Source organism: Lathyrus oleraceus, chromosome 6, assembly GCF_024323335.1.
Source record: "Lathyrus oleraceus cultivar Zhongwan6 chromosome 6, CAAS_Psat_ZW6_1.0, whole genome shotgun sequence".
Taxonomy (NCBI): domain Eukaryota; kingdom Viridiplantae; phylum Streptophyta; class Magnoliopsida; order Fabales; family Fabaceae; genus Lathyrus; species Lathyrus oleraceus.
Genome location: NC_066584.1, coordinates 379,555,413 through 379,579,608, shown reverse-complemented (window position 1 = coordinate 379,579,608; position 24,196 = coordinate 379,555,413). Strand labels below are relative to the sequence as shown.

General features: G+C 33.2%; 1 protein-coding gene across 1 annotated transcript; it reads left to right on the top strand.

The window, feature by feature from the left end:
- The first annotated feature begins 4,672 nt into the window (after positions 1-4,672).
- On the top strand, positions 4,673-10,577 carry LOC127091041 (phosphoglucan phosphatase DSP4, amyloplastic). The gene is made up of 13 exons (XM_051029549.1): positions 4,673-4,893; positions 4,965-5,076; positions 5,174-5,279; positions 5,408-5,484; positions 5,579-5,655; positions 5,766-5,846; positions 6,233-6,365; positions 6,978-7,037; positions 7,590-7,646; positions 8,499-8,594; positions 9,236-9,295; positions 9,946-10,053; positions 10,169-10,577. The coding sequence occupies exons 1-13, from the start codon at positions 4,868-4,870 to the stop codon at positions 10,298-10,300; spliced, it is 1,125 nt and encodes a 374-aa protein (XP_050885506.1). The 5' UTR covers positions 4,673-4,867; the 3' UTR covers positions 10,301-10,577.
- Positions 10,578-24,196: the final 13,619 nt, after the last annotated feature.

Below are 24,196 nucleotides of genomic sequence, written 5' to 3'. Positions count from 1 at the left end.
CATATTGGAATTACCTATAAGAAGGTATAAGTGAACCAACATTATAAATTGTTTGATGTGTATTAGGAAATAGGTATAGATAAAACTTAAATTACATTGGATGGGCTCAAATCCTCACTCTATGAATATTCATCGGGAGTAAGACACCTTTGTTGATCCGCTTTCTTTCGAGTAAGTTGAGTATGACTCTCCTCTTCTTACTCTTTGTCATCTTCATAACAAATAACAATTTTTTATTGGTTTCTTTTGTGTACTAGATTTTTAAGCGTGCATCTTTTGTTTCTTGGCTTATTGAAGTTTTAATTTCTCAACTTCGTCCAACCATTTACTTCAATATTTGGGACACTTGATTTTAGAGGAAACCTTTTCACTTTCTTCATGATCATCATTCTTATCTTTCTCTTCGACCTCATTATCCTCTTCGTCAACTCTTTGGTCATACTGAAATATTTACCATTATTAGTGCAATGAATAGTTGATTTAAATAGATAGAAGATGTTAATAAAGGTTGAATTTGGGACTAAACTTGAGTTTTTCTTCACTATCAAGGGTGACAATTGGTGTTTCTTTTTTTGTCCTTTTACGACTTGTGATAGCAATGATGCTACTTCCTCTTTTTCGACTCTGAAATATGAGAACAAGGATGAATAAAAGGTAAGGAATTTAACACAAAGAGAACAAAGGTTTGTAAAATGTAATTGTTTTGTTCCTTTTGATTGGCCAAGTATTGGGCCAAATTCTTCATCACTCTTTTCAACTTGTTCAATTTTCTTTTTTCTCGTCTGTTTCGGGGGAACGAGAGCTCGAGCTAAAAAATTTAAACATAAGTAAATAATGTGAAACAAAAAGAGGAGCTAATGAATTTTAATAGTCTTATTATCTCACCTTTTAGAATGGTGGATTTGACTCGGATGTGCTCGAGCTTGACTCTTAAAGGTCATGGATAATTGTGTATATTATACTTATTAGAAGTTACTCTTTGGGAAGACTTTGTCAAATCATTTATAAGCATTGCCAAAGTTGAGTAAAAACATTTTTTAGATGTTGAAGCAACGTTGAGTAATCTACAACAACACTATTATGATATCTTGTCCACCACTCATCGAATTCTTTAGTGCAGTGAAAAAAAGCTTCAAATTTGAAGGGGCTCAGGTTAATGATTTTTTTAGCATGAAAGTCTAAACATGCCTTGTAGACTTTTTTGGTCAGTGTGGTAGTAGCCAAACATATTTCAACATCCTTGGTGAAAAGGGATCTTGGCAAGAATTGGCTGAAACCAAATAGCCTAGCCACCCAATTTGGCTGATTTCCAACATGCCCAAGTCCAACTTTCCCGATTGAAATTCTGGTTGACAGAATAGTGGGTTTGAAGAAATCTACCCAGATATTAACAGCTTCAAATTGGTTTCCAGGTGACAAAGTCGAGAATTTTATTTTAAACCAATGTGGACCATAAGTTCGACTGGAAAATGATGCCATAAAAGAAATGAATTCAATGTATTTCATAAATATGAATAAATATTTCTTAAAAACATATTTAGTCGATAAATTAGCATCTTTCAGGGTAAGCAAATAAAGTATAGTACCTTCGACCTGTGTTTCCAAATCAGGCAAAACAACAATATCTAAAGAAGGTTCAAATGTGACATTAAGCCAGAGTTGAAGGAGCCGTATGGGGTCAGATTAAGGAAGTTTTCATCAGGGTTGATTTGTGTTCTGGGGTCAAGGGAGGAATCTCCTAAAGAATCATAAGGACAACCCATTAACCAGTTTGATAAGACATACATTTTTTTCTCATGAAGTTGGGTTGCTAGTGGTATGAACTTTTTGGCTATTTGAAGAGAGTCGGAACAAAAGATGTAAAGGGATAAATAAAGGGTGAGAAAATCTATATGCTCATAGTTGGAAACTTCATCAATTTTTTCATGTGATATTTGATGTAGGCGTTGAAATCGACATGGTCGAAGGTGAAGTTAGGCCTTGTCTGGTTTTTGATAGTGAGGTTGAAAGTAGCCCCTATTGGTCGAAGACCAGTAATGGAAACAACACCAAAAAGTGTAGGAGTTATCATCCCACATGGAGGCTGAAATGTATTGGTTGGAGATTCTAAAAAACAAAGGGCGGTTATGAGCATGTTGGAATTATACTTTGGCCCAGTTCTCGATAGCTAAATCAAGTCAAATATGTCTTGATTTTTCCAGGTCGTTCCTTTCTTCTTCTCTATATCGTTTAGCCAATTGGTGTATGATTCACTATTGGTAGAAGGAGAAAAGAGGAAAACACGTTTGGGTTGTTCGATGAACTCTAATTCAAAAATCTTGTCTTCAAATGCACAGGGTTTACACGAGGGCTGACCAAGAAAAAAACTTCTTCAATCTATATAGTTTCACAAATGATATAGGCAAAGAGCCCAAAAATGCATGAGTTTTACCTGCAATAGAAAATGGAATAAGTACTTGAGAAGCCAAAATGATTAATTTCTACATCTTCATCGGTGGTTCTAGAACATAGGTGTAATCGTCGGAGAAGCTAGGACCCTCAATGTCAGTAGCAAAGGGGACTTGCAATTTCTTTTCTATGTCGAAGTTGGAAGAAGAAGTTATTTTTATAGTTTGAGTGGAAGAGAAATAAAAAAAAGGTGTTGCAGAAAGAAAATTTTCTAGGGTTCTGGAAAGAGTAATGTTGTAAAGTGGAAGAGGGTTATATATGTGTTGAAATAAAACCTTTTCAATTTTCCCTCTTAAATTAAACACTAACATTTTGATTGTGGTTTTAAATCATTAGTAATTAATGATTTTTTTTACTTAATGCGGTTATTTTTTGTGGCCCATGATGACCTTGAGAATCGGAGTCATGATGGCTAGGGGTGGGAAAAAGGGTTATCCACCTCGTCCCACCTTAAGTCCGTAAAAAAAAGGGTGAGACGGACAAACCTGACAAGAAAAATTGGGCTTAAAAATCTAGCACGCCCCACCAAGGTGACTGGTTGGTGGGCGGCGGGCTTTCCTGCCTATTTTTTTATAGATTTTTTAATTGTTTTTTAATAGATTAAAAATATTTTTTTACATTTCAATTTGAAAGCATTAAACCAACAATTAGAAAGAATAAAATGACAACGAAAATTCTAAAACCATCAAGAAATTTCATCTAAAATAGACTCATCTAACAAGAGTTTCAAAATTATAGTTCAACTATTATCCTTCAACCAAGCACAATAAATATTTTGAGTGCTTAAGATGGGACGGGTTGAACGGGTAGGTGGACATAAAATCCCAACCCAACTCGCTTGTTTTAGGCGGGTGCGCGGGCCGGCCCGACGGACCACAATCTGTTTTGTCACCCTTAATGATGGCAATTACATGCGTGTTGTAGACATGGTGGTTGAGTGAAAGCAGACATGATGACATCAAGTGATGGTTGATTGAAGACAATTATGATGACAATGACGTGTACATGATGATCTGAATACTATTATGAGTTTGACTAAAAACACAATCTTTCTGCTATATTGCAGATATGGTCGAAAAATGACATTTTTATAGGGCATCTGTTAACCTGAGATTTTTAACTTACTATTTCCACATGAATGCGTGATATAAGACATATAAAAATGTTAGTGTATATAAGAAAGTCATACTTTTGACATGAAGTCACAAATTCGACATGTTAGTCGTTTCAACAGATGTAGTGAGTTCGACTCTCCTATGAAGTCAACTGTTTGAGACTTAATATATTATTGAGTCCACATATTGGATGGCTTAAAGACGTTTTCAACAGCAGTGGTGGTTTGAAGCAGTTTAAGTGTCGAGGACACGTAGAAACAAATCAGAAGACAAAAGTCTATGAAATAGAATACATGTCGGATGTTAAAAATGAAAGCCTATGCAACAATATACATGTAAGGTTTTTAAGATTTAACAATTGAAGATAATTGATGATGTACGTAGCATATAAGCGAATTTTGATTTTGTAGTCAAGATTTCATTTTGTTCTCTTTAGAACTCATACATCCGATTCACTGAGATAACAAATTTGTGAGAAATGTATGAACATGCATTTCATTTTTTAATTCGAGCGTTTCAATTACTTTATTATTGTTTACTTTTTTTTTCCTTGTTTTGTCGATTTAAATATTTTTTACTTTATTTGTTTGGATGTTTACATTAAAAATCCTTTCACCAAGTACAATTTATGCAAAGTAACCTTTAAATTTTTTGAATTTAATCATACAAGTAATTTACTTTAAAAAGTTGTAATCATAAGAGACATAGATTAACTAATTTTGACTTAGAGTTATGCAAATTCGTTATGTGGCTTATACAGATTAGTAATGTTAGTTATCCTTGTAACTAAAACTTTGTCCCTATGCTTAGTTAATATGAAGATTAACTTCTCTTTGTAAACTCATAAAGAGATTTTCCTTTACTCGGAGTATATATAATATTACTATAGAAATGATTCATCTAAACAAGTTAAGAAAGTAAAGAAAAAAAACATGTTACTTGTGGTTGTGGCATCGATCGAAATAGCTTTTCTGAGTTTACGGTTGTAAGTCGGCAGTGAATTTGAGAGACAAGTTATGATAGGAAAATATCTTGTTTTGCCTTGTCAGTAATCTAGGGAGAGTTTAAAAAAAGGGTCTTGTCTTTTTTTCTTCTTATCTTTTTATTGGTTCGAAGTTGAATCATACAAAAACACAAGACACCAACAATAATTATAATAATAGCAAAAAAACATATACTAGTACATATAAAATACTAGAAGCTAGGGAAGGGAAGAGAAGAGAAGAAAATGAAAGAAAATGGATCTTAATAGAATTATCCCCACTCAACCGTAAACCGAAGAAGAAAGAGTTATCAGAATCAGCATGAACTGTCTCCACAATCTTTCAAGGTTCGTTCTTTTCATAATCATATTCAGATTCACATTCTATTGTACTTACTCTCTCTCTTTTTCATTTTCAGATTCTCTCTTTTACCCTTCCACACACTTGTTACTCCTCATTCTCCCCACCACTCTTCTTCTCTATCCTTCATCCGTAAATCTCATCATCACAACCCAACCATGTCTCTCAAGGTAACTTCAACATTTTCATTTTTTCTTAACAAAACCCTAAAACGACAATTTTCATTACCTAATCACCAATTTCTGCCTCATATTGTTTGTTGTGCAGGCTGCTTCTGGTTCTATACCAAGTGCAGAGACAAGTAGCTCTGATGTCGAGGAGGTGGTTAAGTCTGAGACATACAGCAATAACATGACAGAAGCCATGGGTGCTGGTATGTTTCATTTACTAACAACCATGCTTTATTGATGTTTCGTTTCTGTTATGAACATGATCAGTTTTTTTGTTTTTGTTTTTGAATATTAGATTCTGTTAACCCTTTCTAATAGATTGCTAAAACAGTTTTGACTTATAGGCATGAATTAGGAATGAACTACAACTTCATTCTACCAGACTTGATTGTCGGATCATGCTTGCAGGTTTTCTTTTTATGGATACCGGATGATCTACTTCTGTCAAATATAGTTTGGTTTGATCCTCTGACTTTGTTTTAATTTTATCTTAAATCACCAGACTCCTGAAGATGTTGATAAGCTGCGGAAAATCGGAGTGAAAACTATATTTTGCTTACAACAAGACCCAGATCTAGAGTATCCTAATAAACATATTTGTTTTATATGGTTCATTTTCAGCATTTGTGACGTAGTGCACAGGTTTAATCCATCAAACACAATCATTTTGTTTCTTTAATACTGTGTAGATATTTTGGAGTTGATATCAATGCCATACGGGAATATGCCAAGACGTTCAATGACATTCAACACTTGCGTGCTGAGATAAGGTTCGTAATGACATGTTTTTTTAAATTAATAATAATAACCAAAGAGCTTATTGGGTTTAGATTGGCAAGGATTAAAAGAGAAATCCTGCTAAAAAATCTATTACTTTATTGCATTTTCTAAATATATTGTACTTCTCGCAGATTATGGATTTTGGATTAGACTAGTTGGTAATGTCACCTTGCATACATAGTTTCTATTTTCATAGTACATATTGTGTAAAATTTTAGTCATTTCTGCATTTTGTGATTTCGTGTAATACTGGCATATCTATTTCCTTGTGATATTTGCAACTGAACAGTGATGTCTTTTTGCATTGCACATTCCAAAGCCTTTATATGTCATGCACTTGTTCACATTATAGGATGATTTAACGTGGTTGTTGCAGGGACTTTGATTCATTTGATTTACGGAAGCGGCTTCCTGCTGTAATTAGTATATTATACAAGGCAGTTAAATCTAATGGAGGCGTGACATATATACATTGCACTGCTGGACTTGGAAGAGCTCCAGCTGTTGCGGTATGTCTCTCGGTTTCCTTTTTTGTATACATGTTACTACCAGATATTCAGAACTATTTAACCTAAAATGTTTGTGGATTAGTTCTTGGTATACTGAAGAAAATAATTTTAAGCAATTTTTGAGAATTTATATTTATATATAGATTATGTAAACTGTATAAAAAATTCAGAATAGCAGCCATCCCAACATCCTCTATCCCATCCGTGGTCAGCTGCTCCTCTCCGCTATCCAAGACTGATAAGTGATAACACTTTAATTTGCTTTACATTGTGAAATATCGGTCACAGGTTCTAGTTATATAAGCAGATTGTACGCATCTGGTTAAGTATTCTAGGGTCGTTTGAGTTGATTTGGCTTGGGTGCATATAAGTTCCTAATTCCAAGATGTTTTCTGAAGCTCATTTTGTTCCCTATAGAGAGAGGGCTGAAAGGAAAATCCTAAAATTTTTAGTTTACTTATTTTCTCAATAGTGAAGTCTAAACGTAAAATGCGAGCTTTCTAGACTGTATACTCGTTAGTGCTTCACATCATAGTTAACCAATCCAAATTTGAAATGACATGTATCAATATATCTCCATTGGTCATTGTCTAACAGTTTGTTTTGTTTCAGTTGACATATATGTTTTGGATTTTGGGTTATAAACTCAATGAAGCTAATGCACTACTTCTGGTAACTCTACTCAGTACTTCTTTTTTGTTTTTTTGACATTCTAGTATATGCTTATTGAGGCTATTGGTAAATAATATGTTGTACGGCTTTTCATATTTTTAATTGCTTGAATCAAACAGAAATGACTCGTTCCGTTTTTTCTCAAATTGATCTTACAACATTTATAATTTCTATGCATAATGATTGGGTAGCAATTACCAATGCTGCAACAGTTATAGTTGTGTCACTATCAGATTGTTCACAACTTAGTTATTGGTGAATTATGGAGCAGGATAGTCAACCAACTGATAGATTTAGTTGTTTTCCCTCATTCTTTGATAGTCTATTTTCTGCAGTTGTTTTACTAGAATACTCTGGCATATTTTCTGATAATTTCTATCTTAAGAAATTTAGTTATTTGGTACCATTTTCCGTTTCTTAACATCTTAGAATTCTCAGTCCTGTAGTTTGATGATCATATTTTTTCTGAACCAGTTTCTTTTGCAATTGGTCAATAGAGGGAAATGAGATTGAGTTATTGTTGAGTTCTCTTGAGTTTTTTAATTCTTGCAGAGCAAAAGGTCGTGCTTTCCAAAACTGGATGCCATAAAAAGTGCAACGGCCGATATTGTGAGTCAATTTATTCATGTTTATATGTCTGTGCTCTATTGTTTTTAAGCTAAAGTTATTTTCTTTATTTTCTGTCATTCTCATTTATATTGTGCTTCTGATTAATTATTCTGAAAATGTCACGATGATAATTTAAATGATGCTGTTCCTCACTCTTATTTTTAATCTTTTTATTGTACAAACATACTTTTAGCGGAGAAAGGAATCTGAACTTGAAAGTGATTTTATCTATCAATTATTTTAACATATTATCATCCCACTGTCTTACTTGTGACCCGTTTCTTTCCCATTAAGACCATGGAGTAAAAAATCACCTTTTCCTAGCGTCTTTTATTTTATCTCATAGTTTTCAAGTAAGATTTTGGCAAGACGAATTGCTCAAGCCAAATGCACCACTCCACCTAGAACATAAACTGTACTTCCACAAAATGTTGCACTCTCCATTTTTATTCCAAAATCTTGCCAATAAATTGAATGAAAGTTGTGTACCTAAAAGAATGGACGGAAATTTCCATAGTAGTTGAGTATAATTATTGCTCGGGAAAGAAGAGCTATCCTAATGCTGCAGACAATCTTTCTATATAAAATCAAGACTTACTTTCTTGAACTTATGTAACAGATTTTTCAAGGGACCTAGAAATCATCCATTTTGTACATAAAAAAAGGAAATTCTTACATAGCCGGATCGTTTGACCACTTCATTTGAATGCCAATTGTATATTTACCAGTAACAAATGTTTTCCTTCGAATAGGAAACTGCTTATATCAACTCAAATATTTGGTTATCATATACTTATGTACTGATTTATTTTAATAATATCACTAACGTTTATTTATCCATGGTCCTTAAAGCTTACAGGACTCAGTAAGAAGCCTGTCACTTTGTCATGGGGACACCGCAATTGCTCTAATGTGGAAATTTCAGGACTTGATATTGGATGGGGGCAGGTAATGCTACATTACATGCAAATATTTTTAAATTGCATCCTCATCTCAATTATACTAGTTTACTGCTGCATACTTCAGTTACAATATTTATCATATTGTGAAACACGTTAACGCACATAGTCTTTGGTTTTTTGTTGGGATTTTCATGCTGTATAGCCTTTTCTGTGTAGCCTCTAGCTCATAATATATTCGGCTTTTGCAATGAACTGGAAATAGATTAGAAGGAAATTCTGTGTTCGATTCCTGTTTCAGATTTTACAAATCACTTTAAGCACCAATGTTTATTTAGTAGATGACACATTATTAGTCACAAGGCCCAGAAATTCAGTAGCTTATATAGTTTCCTATTCAACACTATCGTTTCTGTTTTTCACCACTCTGGTATCAAGAATCCTGGCTGACTAGGTGAACATAATGACTATAGACATTTCCAGTTTGGTCCTAGGATGTTTAAAATTGTCCTCACAACTTCGATGTCTTGCTAACATGATCTTCTCAAACGATCATATGAAGTGTCATTTCCCATTCGAATTTTCTGATATTTATAAACAATCTGATGTAGTTTGAATTGTTTACTAAGTTTAAATATACGCTAATACTCATGCCAAAGACTTACTCAGTATCTATTGATCCCTTTTCAGCGAGTGCCCTTAGTTTTTGATGACAAACAGGGTTCATGGTTTCTCAAGAAGGAAATGTTTGTAAGTGCACTTCACTTGTCAAAACCATGCAGTTGTTAATTTATAGCTTCATCTCATATTGACGAATGATCAAATAACTTGAGATCAATAAAACGATAAAATAAAGGAATATTGAACAATTTGCTTAAAACATTTTATAGGATAGTGTTTATTGTTTCGTAATTTGTGCATGACTGTTTGCATTTCAATGGATTTTTTGGTTACTTTTCCCACTTCTCCTTCTTTCCCCAACTTTGTTTTCCCCTCTTCTCATATATTCATGCAATCTGTCTCGTATTAAATAGCAACTTTATTTTGTGAGTTTCACACATCAAATAATCTGATATATTAGCTTTAGGGTATATAATATAAAAATATTTTTCTCAATTTTGTGTACGGAGTACAACTGTATTTAATAACTAAATGATATAATAGTTTCAATCATGTGCACTACATGGATTGAGTGACGATTTAAAAAACGTTTCGGAATTGTTTTGCATTTCTAGGAGTATCTAGTCTGTCAAGAATTCAGATGTCAGAATGCATTGTTTGAGAGCATATAGTCTTAAGAATTCAGATATATCAAAAATGCATTATCTGTATACAGAAATGTGTAGTTTGTTATACGTTTATGAGAAATAAGATAAATTTCTTTGTATACTATTTACCAGGAAGGGCACTACGAGTACAAGTACATTGTTGATGGTGAATGGACATGCAATAAGGATGAGCTTATAACCTCTCCCAACAAAGATGGCCATGTCAACAATTTTATTGATGTAGGTTTGAAGTTTCACCATCTTAGTGTGTCCTTGGTTCTTTTTTTAAGTCATTAGAATTTTTTACCATACAATGTTAGTTCTTGATTTCACATATTTCACCCTCTCTGAGCAGGTTGTTGATGATGCGGACGGTGATCGTGCCTCCCTTCGGGGGAGAGTGACCGGTGATGATCCCAATCTCACAGAGGATGAACGAAACAAAATAATAGAGTTTCTGGAAGCTTTTCCCAGTGAGGATCTCTGAACTGTCAACGCACTTGCTTGTTGATATGTAAAGTAGTAGGTGCACGTATATAATGTACTCCATCTAATAAAAGATTGAATCAGAACCTTCAAATCTCTGTTAATGTCAATGTAATATTAGCATGTGAAGCTTGTTAGGTTCCATGGCAATCAAATGTCTTTTGCATTCTTCAATTAGCACAACATTTCTAATAAACCATGATATTGTACGTAAATAAATATGAGATGAAGAGTTGCATTCTTCATGACATATATATATACCAGAAAATTTTGAGTCTCGTTCTACCCATTTATTATAGTGTTCTTCACAGAAAATCTGCATTTCTAAACCCATTTTCATGTCAAAGCAAATGTGGTTGTCCGAGAGATGCCATGTAGGGTGAGATTCAGTCTAGAGAAAAACCATTTCTACCCTTCTTTCTTTTTCTGTCATAGCACAAAAACAATGACATTTATTGTCTAAATATTTCAAAATGTAACTGAAATTCACACAATGTTCATTTTCAATTCGCAGTTGCACATTGGCATTAAGTTACGTCTTTAAGCTGCTTATTCACTCTGGTTTTGAATCAGTTGGTTTCAGATGAAGTCAATGCCTAACAAGTAGAATGTCAAATTAATCAATTTTTTAATCATCAATGTTCGCTAACATAGACACTCGTTCCAATGTGCTCCCATCTTCCACTTCTTCTCTGTTTACCATATTCTCCCATATTCAATATGGATTTTGAACTCAGTTTCAACTTTCTCTGCTGCTTACTCTACCTTCGTCCTTCACTGGCAATTTATGATGATCTACCTTTCCCATTTTCATCTTTCTTTTCCAACCTTTCTTAAGTCAGGTCATTTTCTCTACTTCATTTTATTTTTTATTTTTTATTTTTTTAGGGTTTACACATTTTTGTTTTATAACAACTTTAATTTATTTTGCTTCAAATACATTTTTCATGTTATTTCTTTACCCAATTCGATTTTATTTTTTAAATATTTTTAGGATTTATACATTTTTTGTTTTTATACCCACTTTAATATTTTCTGAGAATGATGATTTTCAAGCCCTAGTGTTATTTCTTAACCACTTTTGTTTTCATATTACTTCGATTAAATTGTTACGAAGTTGGTTAAAATAGTTGTTAATGTGTTATTTCCTTAAACCTTAACATAATTGTTGTGGCGCGAAAAATATCACGGGACTCGAAATAATAATAAAATCTCCATCGAAGTTTATTTATTTCAAAAGAAAACGAAAAATGTTGATAAAATCCTAAAAGAAAAAAGAAAATGGTCGTCACAACCAAATTCAGGTTCAAGAGTCGGTTATACGATGATAATTAGTACCTCTCACATCCGTTGTACTCAATATGAACCATTTAGTTAGTTTTGCGAATAAAATGTTAGTTTTTGTTATTGTTTTCTTCTAGTTATTAAAAGTCGGAAAGAAAAAAGAAAATGACTAAAAATAAATTTTTTAGTAGGGTGCCTAGCGAGACGTTGAATCCCGCTCCTATGTATCTCCATGTGCAATGGGGGAACTCAAGGCTATGTAGTTCTGGGTAAGAAAAAATATTTTTGGGTTTTTTATTATAGTATTTGACGAGACGTTGAATTTCGCTCCTACATATCCTCTGATGCGATGAGGAATTTAAAGCAACACATTTCTTGGTAGAAAACCATGTATGTGTTGGTTGTATGCTCGCACATGAGAGGGTGAAATGTTTGTTTGTATCGTAGTAAAACGAATATCGTTTGATCGTATTCTAGCCGTTAAACGTTGCTTGTATGCTCGCGCATGAGAAACTTAAGCGTTTGTTTGTATCACGATACAATGGATAAAATATTATTCGTTTTATGATTTTTTTTATTTTTGATTGCACTGAGGCAAAAATGAGTTTGATTAGTTGAGTTTGTTTATGGGTGAAAGACGAGTATTCGAAAGGCAAACTATACAACATGTATCCAAATACTCGGGAAAAAGAGGGATATACATCTAATTAATTCTTTTTCATTCGATTTATTGCAAAAAAGATTTAATCGAATTAAAGTCTTTTAAATATGACAAACACTTGAAAGACAAGTTATACAATAGGTATCCAAGTACTCGGGGAAAAGAGGAATATACATCAAACTAGTCATTTTTCATCTGATTTATTGCGAAAATATTTGATATGATTAACGTCTTTTGAGGATGACAAATACTTGAAAGAGAAGCTATACAACAGGTATCCAAGTATTCGGAGAAAAGAGGGATGTACATCAAACTAGTTTTTTTTCATCCGATTTATTTGTGAAAAAATATTTTTGAAGCGTTTTCGATCAAGTTTAAAGAAATTGATGTTGATCAAGTGTATTTGATTCACATTTTGAATTTAAAATGATTTGATTGTGAAGTGGAAAAAACTAATTGAAAGACATGAATTGTTACGCAAGGTCGCGGATTGTAACGTGAGGTCGTGAATTCTAACACGATTTCGCGAATTGTAACGCCACAAAAATTAACGCACGAATTGTAACACAATGTCACGAGTTCTAACGTAAGGTCGCAAATTCTAACCTGGAGTGTGAACTGAAACACAAGGTTGCAAATTCTAACGCGAAGGCGTAACTTAATGCCACAAATCGTACGAAACGCAATACTGAACGCACACACGCAACGAAACGACGAGAAAATAAACACACACACAATAATCACACCCAACTTGCATTTATCATAATCGAAACAAAAAGCACGTGACATGCATATATCAAGTTAGCGTACGTAATGGCGTCACATGCGAATTCACATAACATGCGAGTTGAGCTAACACACGTAATGGCGGAACGTAACACAACAGATCGAGCGAGATATCACGCCACACACAAACACACAACCAAATGACACGAAACAAACCATGTCAAACGCGCTTAATACGCTCATATTTGATTTAAACATAATGATAATGCAACAAAATAAAACGTTTACGAATTAATCATATCGATGACACCACATACAACGTAATAGGAAATGGTATGCACATACACAAATATCACAACCATCACTCATGTACGACACATTTTTCGTAATCGAATCAAAATACTACCAATATGTAATGCACATACTTGACACAATCAGAACAGAATATGAGTGGAAGCACAGTCACGACAAAATATACACAAAATGTAAAAGCATAATCACAACATAATACATATAAAACGTGAAAGGAAAATCTCAACAGAATACATTCAAAATACAATTAACACTTTCAAACTGAATTGTTACCAAATGATGAGTTGTCGTTGTTTGAAGAATGTTCACATGAAGGTGGTGGTGATTTGAATGGCAGTGGCAGCGCCTCCGCGCGCGATTGGACTTTGGATCAGAAGACGTTGCTTCAAATCTGAATGACTTCACAGCAGCGGATGGTGGTTCCCGAGAGTTGAGATGCGCGGTGGTTGCATCGCCGAAAAGATGTGAGGCCTCGCCGGAGTTACGAGGTCTGCAACGGAGGTCGGAAAACACAATATTGTGTTGTTGTTTTAGTGTCACAATTGAGAAGGTGTTTTTGAGTTGTTAAGCTGTGGAGATATGGTGGTGAAGTGCAGAAAGGGGACCGATGAAGGGTGTAACGCCCGATTTAGAATTGTTAATTATGAAAATAAATTCCTTCCAAATATGAATTTTAAGGATTTTTAAATTTTTTAAGGATTTTTAAATTTTTTATTTCCATACTTTTATATTTTTATTTGTAAGTAAGTAGTTGAGATTTAAATATCTTAGAAAATCAGCACTATATTCTAGAGAGATGTTATTTCTTCTCTCTAGAAAATCTCCCTTAAGCCTAAGGTTTGATGGTGGCCGCCTCCTACCTTCATGGTAGTTTTCATCTCCCATCTTTATGGTGGTTATCTACCCTATAAAGGGCAATATCTCTTTTATTAAACCTCATTCTCATGTTTCTATCAGAACTAAGTCACTCATCAGAGAGTCTCTGCTGTCGTCGGAGTCATTACCACTAGCCATTACCACTAAGAGATGGAAAATTTATTAAAGTTGTTCTTACCATCCCAAACTCAACAGTGGTGTGTGTTATCTTTGATGTTGTCAATTTTTCACCCTTCCCCAAAGCCACTATGGATCCTCTACTGGTTGTAGTTTATTTCTCTATCAGATCTATCTATTTTTCAATGTTGTCTATTTCTTACTTTTGTCTTTTGGAGTATAAGTCTGCACCCTATAGGTGTTTGATAAAAAGTCTCCAAAGAATTGTGTTGTGTCTTGGAGCAACATTATCTCTAGTCATTAATTAAACTTTGAATATTTGATAAAAATGAACAAGTAAAAAAAACATCCCTTAATTGAATTTACAAAAAGATAATGTATTTTCATTCATATATTGCCATATTTATGTTTTTGAATTGACTGTGTCTTCTTAATTTATGATCAAATTGTGTATAATGTTATATATATATATATATATATATATATATATATATATATATATATAATATATATATATATATGAGATTAATTACTATACACAGTCAGTGTAAAAAGTTTTACACCGTCGATTCATCATCATCATCCGTTTGTATTACTTTATAGATTTTTAAAATAAAAGTCAAACTTCTTTTAATATCCGACGTCTATGATTAACTGTAAAATTCTTTTACACTGTCAGTGTATTTCAATTAAACTCTTTTTTAAAATTTTGAATCCATTTTTTTAATATAACGGTAGTATATTTAAAATAATATTTTAAAAATAGTTATTTAAATCAAATTTTAATTTAATTTTTTTAAAATATAATTTTTACATATTTTTATATAATATTATCACTTTTTTTTTAAAACCTAAACAAACGAGCCTAAAATTATGATGACATCTAATTTGATAGGCTTTATATTTGATTTAAATTTCAAGGTTTAAACATTGAAGTACTTCAATTTTGTTGGTGATAAAGTTTAGAAGCTTTTACTTGTTCCTTTCAAATTCAATTTTCTTTTAGAATAAAAGTTTTACAATATCTTTCCTTTCTTTTAGTAATTTTACATATATTTTTAGTTTTTTTTTATGATTTCGTCGTCTTAATGCGACGATGTGCTAGTCGTCATCTTATTACATCGTTATTTTATTTTCATGTTTTAATGTGATTTTGTTCGGTTCAGATCGAAAGAAATATTCAATCAATAATTTTGACATCGTCAACACGGCTGATTCAGAGACATGATATTCTGAACATTTTAATTTTATCATATTTGTAGAATTTATCACATTTTTGTAGATATTTTATCGTTATATATTATTAATGTGGTCAGGGTCGGCCTTGTGCAAGTGCAGCATGTGCTGCAGCAGAGGACCCCAAATATTAGAGGGTCCCAATTTTTAAAATTTTCAATTTTTTTTCATAAATATTAATAAAAATAAATAAAATATTATTAAAAAAACTCAATAATTAAAAGAAATATTATAATAAAAATTCAATACATACAAAATTAAGATCGATCAAAACTCAAAATAATTATAATTAAATTTATTTTTAATTAATACATAATTTTATTTTTGATATTTTTTTTAATTATTATAATTATATTTTTTTTTAAAATTGAACTTATTTTTTTTAATTAAAACGGGATTTTCGATATGATTGGACCGACCTAGAATAAATTCATTATTAGTGATTTCAAATTTATATTATTCAATATATTTTGTCATTTTGAATAAATATTTTCTTTTATAAAAAAAACTTTACAATACAAAAATTTACGAAAGACTATTTGATATTTCTTTTTTTCACGTTATAAAGTAGCAAGTCATTTTTCACTATAAAAACTATATAATTGGGTTATTTAATTGAATGAACCTATTTGGTTAGCTTTTCCTTCATTCTTTTCTATAAAAAAATATATTTTACTAATACAGTTTCCTTTTCTTTTGTGAGACATGGTCCCTCAAATTCAACTTTATAAAGTCAAAAAGCTATGCCTTTTCAATATCTGTTTAACGTGTAGTGTCATAGATCTAGATCTCATGTTCGGATTCATATTTTCAACAGTATTCTAAACATGCCGGAAGATTGAACTAGTTGGATGAAAAGATTAGATTTTTTTTTTCAAATAATCAATATTTTTAAAATAAATTTCAAAATAATCAATATTTTATATAATATATTAAATTAACTATATTTCAAATAAATAAAAAATAGTAGGCAAGAGTAGTAGCCACTTATAGTGGCGCATGCATTGTAACTTGGTAAAGACGCCATAGGGGTGACATTTGCATGTACATGATGGAATTGCAAATGGCGCATGCATCTTATATGAGCATGTGTCATGGGGAATGACTATTGATTTATAAGTTACTATCAACAATATAGTTTGTAAGTTACTATTTTGCAGGGTCGACCCAATTATATCGGAGACCCTGTTCTAATTACAAAAATGGACCCATTTTTTTTAAAACATAATTATAATAAAAAAAATATATCAAAAATACATTTATATATACATTAAAAATAAATTTAGTTATAATTATTTTGAGTTTTAATCAATCTTGATTTTTGTATGTATTGAGTTTTTATCATAATATTTCTTTCGATTATTGAGTTTTTTTAATAACATTTTATTTATTTTTATTAATATTTATGAAAAAAAATTAAAAATTTCAAAAGTTTGGGCCCTCTAATATTTGGGACCCTGTGTTGGAGCACATGCTGCATATGCACGTGGCCGGCCCTGCTATTTTGAATGTATTATAGATAGTACATGCATGCGACGCATGCTTTTATAGGGTGCATGCATGTGCTTTTATAGGGTGCATGCATGCGGCACTTACAGTAATATCATGTACATGCGGTCGTCATTCATTATGACCCTTATGTACAAAGTTATAATGGATATGTCACTATGAATGGCTACTTTTCTTGTTAGCCAATTTTTTTGTTTGAAATATTATTAGTTTGATAAATTATTTGAAATATTTGTTATTTAAAAAAAATTAAAAAGTATATTTTAATATTTTAATATGTGAGGAGAATAAAATTGAACAGAATAAAATAGAGTGAAACGGAGCTGAGTATATATATATATATATATATAATATATATATATATATATATATATATTATTGAAAGTAAGCAATATAATGTCCAGAATAAATAAGAAAGTGAAACGAAACCGGTTTTATTCTATGTTCTTTCTCTAAAAAAATTCTCTGGCCTCTCTTTAAACCATCACCCATCTCTAAACCACCATCATCTCCTCCCTTCCCTCATATCCAAATCTCCTTTTTATTGATATAACTTTCGACTAGTTTAGAGAGTTGTCGTCGTCGCGAAAGTGGTCTCTTTAGAACCGCTTTAGATTGGTGTTTTTTTTTCCGGTGGCTATTTCGATGGTTGTTATGATGGTTCCTCTATTCTGGTGGTTAGTTATATCTGTTATGTTATAACCGTTTTAAATGGTTCTTCTTTTGGGCAGTTCCTTTGTTCCTATGGTTGGTCACATCTGGTGGCGGAGCTTTTCGCATAATGTTGTTGTCTGTTGCAACTCGGTTTCGTGCTCTCCATGGTGGTTGTTCCGGAGGTTTGTGACAGCTCCTTAATTTTCCTAGTGTATCTCTTCAACATCAATGGTTTATCCACAGGCGGAGGTTGGTATTTCTGGGGCAGGGTTGGTATCTTGAGCTTTTGACCCTGATTCTCTTCAGATCTATTGAGATCACCAGGTTTTAAGATTTAAGGATTGCCTTCTCTAAGCTGACACTGACATAATATTTGTATCACTCATCATGATTGATATCATATTAATTTGATATTTGTATCATTATGTCTAATTGACGTTGGATTGTTTGGCTAGAAATAGTCATTTTGCTTGCTGGTTTTTGTTCCAGAGGTTGTTGGTTTGTGAAAAACTTATCATGAAAAAATTATTTTAAGTATTCTAAAAAATCAATTTACTCAAGAAAAAAAAGGGCATCTAAGACCACCATTTCATTAAAAAACCCCCATGGGGAAAAGTGTAAAAGAAAACCCTTTAGGGCGCTATTAATTATTACAAAAAAAAGCCCTAAGGGCATGGTTACAAAAAAGAAGCCACAAATGGCATAATCAAAGAAGCCCCAAATTCAATGACCCTCCTTCGAAACCCGCCTTTCTTCGGAAACGCTTTCCTAGAGAGCTTAATTCTTCTATGGAGTTTTCTCCTTCCCCGTCTTGTCACTTTCAAATTTCAGTATAAGCACCTCCATCATGAGATATGCCGGACTCATTAGGAGGTGACACTTTTTCTTCCACCATACCTATTTTAATATATCCATCTAAATATGGTCAAACTTAGGGTATAAGAAGGCTACATGCTCATTTTCCCATTCATAATACTAACTAGAAGTGCCCACTAATTCATCCTTAAGTATGGACAACTATTCCTCTCGCTTCTTCTAAAAGCGAATGACCTTCTTGAGGGGCCTTCAGTTCTTCTCTAATGTTGCGAAAGCCTGGCCTCTAACACCTCCATTTAAGGTTGGCCTTTAGATCCTTTTTCTCTTTTACCAGGGTGCACACTATCTCATCTCCTTTGGCGAGATTCCCCTTGGAAATGGAGAGCTTGGATTTCACCTCTTTTGGGGTCTAGGGGTGGTTTTCACATTGGACTCGCTCCATCAGCAGGCCCCTTAGCAAGTGGTTTTCCACCATAGATGGCAACATATAATATTCCATGTTACAGATGGCCTAATAGTCTTTAGAGAAGTCTTCAGAAAAAGGGAGGTGAGCGCCAATAAAATGCATGGTTTCAAATGTTTGATCATTCCATATTGAGGAAAGAGGGGAAAATCATCCCTAACTAGGGAAGAGCGTTATCCCGCCCTATCCCCTTTGAGGATTGCAGTTGTATTATCCTCTAGAGTTGCAAAAAAAAATCTCCTTGTTTATGGGAGGTTTGAGTAGAAATCTCTAACAAGCCGTTGACATATTTGATCAGGAATCTTGGTAAAAAATTATTTGAATATTCCTCTCATAATACTCTCATAGAAATGTTGGTTCCATACAGGTTGGTCGAATTACCTTTTATTTGGACAATTCTTTTTAGAGTCTTTGAAAATGAACTTTTCAAGGGAGACTTGGTTGAATACGGGTTTCCAATAGATACACTCTTTGATGGATCCATAGTAAGATGATAGTAATAACAAAAAACAAAGACTAAAAAAAAAGAGATGAGACAAGAAGAGATGATGCAAAAGAACAAAATAGGACTACCTATCCATAGAGATGCTTCTAAATGTTTTGGCATGCAAAAACTACATAAAGTCCATGAAGATTTTTCCTATAAAATATTGGATGCAAAGATTTCCAAAACATATGTGATCATCGATTATTTTGATGGTCTAATAGATTTTTTGTTGTTTAATTTGAAGATTTCACACATTCTTCATCAATGCTCTAATTTAATCACCTAATCGATTATATTACTTATTGTCGCACCTCAAAAAATGCGATTCCTCGCGATGGTCGCGGAAAAAATTATGTTCGAACAGAGTCGCCACCGAACTTTATTTATCCCAATGAAGGAATAGGAAAATATCGATAAAACCTTTAAGAAAAATAGAATAATGGTCGTCGCAACCATATTCGGGTTCGGGAGTCGATTACGTAAGGGAAAGGTATTAGCACCCCTCACGTCCGTTGTACTCAACGGGAACCTTTTAGTCCAATTTGCTATTTGAATGTTAATTACACGTTATTTGCTTTTCTTCGGGTAATTAGAATTGATGATAAATATGGATGAAGACCTCAGGAAAGGGAAATGGGAGGTTTTTTATTAGTGTGCTCGCGAAGATACAGCAATCTCCTGCCTACGTATCCTTATGGTGCAATAAGGAAATCAGAGCATTCGTAGTTCGGGCAACTACGGTTTTGGTGTGTTTTGTTTGAACGACTGTGTAGGTCGGCGTTCTAAAGGCTAAACGCTGGCTTGTCTACTCTCGGAGGAGGCTTAAGCACTGGTTTGTTGTGCGCATTAGAAAGGATTTACAGTGTTCTTTTTGAAGGAGTTTTGGTCACACGGGGGTGACAAGTTGAATTGATGTGTTGGATGTTGTTGGTTTCGATCGCGCGGGGGCGAGAAATTAGTTTGATTTGTTTGAGATGTTTTTTGAAGAACGACGAAAGATTGAGCAATATGGTGTACACCAATCGTCCAATTCTTTCGAGGAATAATAAGGCGTCCGCCTTCTAGTCCCTTTTCGTTCGAATTATTTTGAAAGTTTGTTTGTGGATGTTGAATATGCACGGTAGTGAGGCGTACGCCTCCTACTTGCTTATTCAAAGGATAATGAGGCGTACGCCACTTATTCCTTTATCCAAGTTTATTTAGCGTATTTTAATCGGAAGTCGATAATTCGTGCAATATGGCGTACGCCAATTATTCAAATAATCGAGAGAGGGTGAGGCGTACGCCTCCCCTCTTTTATCATCCGAGGTTTAAATTGTAAAAGATATGTTTAGATGTTTGTATGTGATTTACGAAGATAGTTTGTATTTTGAATTGGTAGGCTTTGATCGAAAGGTGATTTGAATTTATTTAATTGTGGTTTAAATTTGATGACGAAGATTCAAGCAATGTGGCGTACGCCAATTATTCGAATAATCGAAAGATAGTGAGGCGTACGCCTCCTATCCTCTTTTCATCTGAAATATAGAATAAAAAGGATTTGGAATTTGTAGAAATAATTTGAAATAGTATGTTTTGAAGTGTTAATCGGGTGACAAGAACTCGTGCAATATGGCGTACGCCAATTGTTCAAGTGCTTGAGAAATAGTGAAGCGTACGCTTCCTATCTCCTTTTCATCCCAAATTTATGTTTGAATGAGAAAATTCCTTTTGAAATTGAATTGGTTTGGAAAATGGTTTGAGAATAAATTGAATTTAGAAATTATATTTGATTTTGAAAATTGATTTGAAATTGTGATTTAAGATTTAATTGGGTGACAAGAACTCGCGCAATATGGCGTACGCCAATTATTCGAGTGCTTGAGAAATAGTGAAGCGTACACTTCCTATCTCTTTTTCATCCCAAGTTTATGTTTAAAAGAGAATTCTTTTGAAATTGTATTTGATTTGAAAAATGATTTGAAATTGTGTGAATGAAATGAGTTTTGTTTTGTGTATTATTTCATCTACTCGATTAATCAATAATCAAGTAGGTTTCATTGTAAGAAAGCCCAAGAGTAAGCTATGTGAGGTTGATGGCGATGCGAAGAGCAATCGACTTACAAGGGTGTTTTTGAAATGGGCTCGATGTTTAAATCGAGAATTGTATGATTGTGCTTTTTTGAAATTGATTTGTGTTGGATGATGAATTGAAATTGAATATAATTAAAAAAATAATTCATGAAGTGATGATGAAATGAGAAATAGTCTTGTGTGAAATAATGTGAAGTTTGTGATTGAAAGAAGTTAATCAAAGTTCTTTTTTTTAACAAAATTAATTTATTAAAATTTGATTAAATTGATTAATTAAATTAATTAAAATTAATTATCAAAATTATTTAATTAATTTAAACAATTAAGTTAACTAAAATTAATTAATAGAAATTAAACTAATTAAAGATTTTAATCACTTAATTAAGTTAAAAGAGAAAAAAGATGGGTATTAACATTGGTTTAATCAGCATGTGACGATGAATATGTGCTCGAAACCGGTTTGAGCGAGATAACAAAGATTGATATTATTCGCAAAATCATAACTCGGTGACATATCATATTATTGATTTATGGAATTTTAGTGGAATGTCGGCATGGAATTGCCGAGTCCATAGATAAAAGAATTTGACAAAAAAAGGAATTTACTAGTGGCAATGCCATCATTATTTACACTATGCTACAATACTGAACAAGCTCAAAACAACTGTAAGTCACGTTGCGATATCATATCATCCTTCCTAATAAAATTTAATAAAATTCAATAAAGGATATGATACAGCTAGTGAAAAGCTACTATATGAGTAAAACAAAGTTATACCACCACCACAATGCATAAGGAGACCATACTTAACACTCACATTCGACTTAAACAACAACCAAAAGAATGGAAATTATTTACACTTTCATAATGCTTCCAAGGTTGTACTAATATCAACGAGTCAAAATTCGGTCTAAATATCGCACCAAATTGAAATCAACACAATAATCAAATAATAATCAAATTAAGTCTAGAACAAATCCTATGCGGACAACATTAGCCTTAACTTAATTCAATTCAAATCTAACAATACCGATGACCTCGCGGTTTGACCCGTCCATACGTAAAGACCATGTAATCAAACATTTTTACTGAACTTGAAAACAAAATTATTAATCAAACATTTTAACAGGCAAAACATTGCTTTTTTTTTTACAGAATCTATTACTAAACTTGAACTTGAATTCAAGGCACAATCATGGGTAATGAAACTGAACCCAACCTATTATTATTATTATCATATATTTTCCAACTCCCAGAAATGTTCACCAGCAGGAAATTAAACACACATAAATGAATCGATATACACCCAAAATCAAATGGATATTGAAACTGAATGAAAATATCATCTCTGAAACTTACGAAAAACCTATCCTAATGATGCAAAAATCAAAACAGAAGTGAAGCATGTTCGCAGTCATAACACTTAATACGGCGAGTACGTAATGAATCTACCGGATGTCGGTACAACAGAAACAGAATCAGGAAAATATTCTCACATAATTAGAATCAAAGATTACCAAAGGATTAACCGTTGCTGCTGCGTTTTTGGCTTTGCGTGCGATTTTGCTTCTACCGGTAGCGTCGTTGTTGTTGGATTTTGGCGGCGGTTGACATTTGCGACCGGAGAGATGTGGAAAATCACTTCATCGGATAGGGTCCTCCGTGTCGTTGCTGTTGTAGTGCTACACTTAAGATCTCGTCGGATCCGTTCGTTTGGGGTCGGCGGCGGAGGAGATGATGGCGAGGGTAAGGCGTTTTTGACGGCGGAGCTGGGTTGCGAAGGGTGAGCGATGAAGGGTTTGTGTGGGTTTGTCGGTGAGAGCGCGATTTGAAGGTAGATGGAGAGAGTTTGTTGGCGAGAGCGACGGCGGTTTTGACGGTGTTTCGAAGGTGGTTTAAGGGTTTTTTGAGCGGAGGCGATGAAGATTGAAGGTTGGGATTTTGAAGGTTTACGGTGTTGTGGGGTTGTGCGGATGTTTCCGGCGTGGAAAAGGCGAAGGGTTCTTTTGAGGGTTTTTAGTGTAGCGAGAGAAAGAGGGTTTTGTGAGCTGAGAGTTGAGTGGTGAGGGCGATGGAAAAGAAGAAGGCCTTCTGCTTCTCTTTTCCTTTTTTAATTTTCTCTTTTTTTTCTAGCCAGACTATGAACAGTAGAGAGAGGCCTTTTAATGAAGAAAGTGTGAGTGTGAAATATTGAGTGGGAAGGAGTGGTATTTGAGAGATTCTGAGAGATTTTTTGTGAGAGAATGTGAGGTGCGTGTGAAGTTGTTGTTAGTGGAGAGTGAGTGGAGAGAGACGTTGCAGACCGTTGGGAGTGGAGAGTTTGTGAGATTTTTTCAGATTTTGAGAGGGAGTGTCACGTGAGTGTGAAGAGAGAGATATGAGATTTTTTGTCTGTTATGTAAAGAGGGAATCCAATGCACCATTTGATATACTTATTATAAAAATTGTTTTAATTGTTATAAAAATTATAAAGACAAATCCTAATTAATATTTAATTTACACACATTCTAATTGTTTTAATTGAATAACCAAGCCAAAAATTATTAAAATAAAATTGACCAATTAAAAAGGAAATCGAATGCAAATTTTGTTCGAAAAAGAAATCGAACTGGTCACACTAAAATTGTCAGGACAAAATATACTTATTAAAAATACAATCTTTCTTCAAATTTTAACGATTCA

Bases quoted from the DNA above. Each gene is read 5' to 3' on its own strand.
- LOC127091041 (XM_051029549.1), top strand. From the start codon at position 4,868: ATGAACTGTCTCCACAATCTTTCAAG. The intron at 4,894-4,964 runs GTTCGTTCTTTT...TTTCATTTTCAG, and splicing joins TGTCTCCACAATCTTTCAAG to ATTCTCTCTTTTACCCTTCC. The intron at 10,054-10,168 runs GTAGGTTTGAAG...CTCTCTGAGCAG, and splicing joins ATGTCAACAATTTTATTGAT to GTTGTTGATGATGCGGACGG.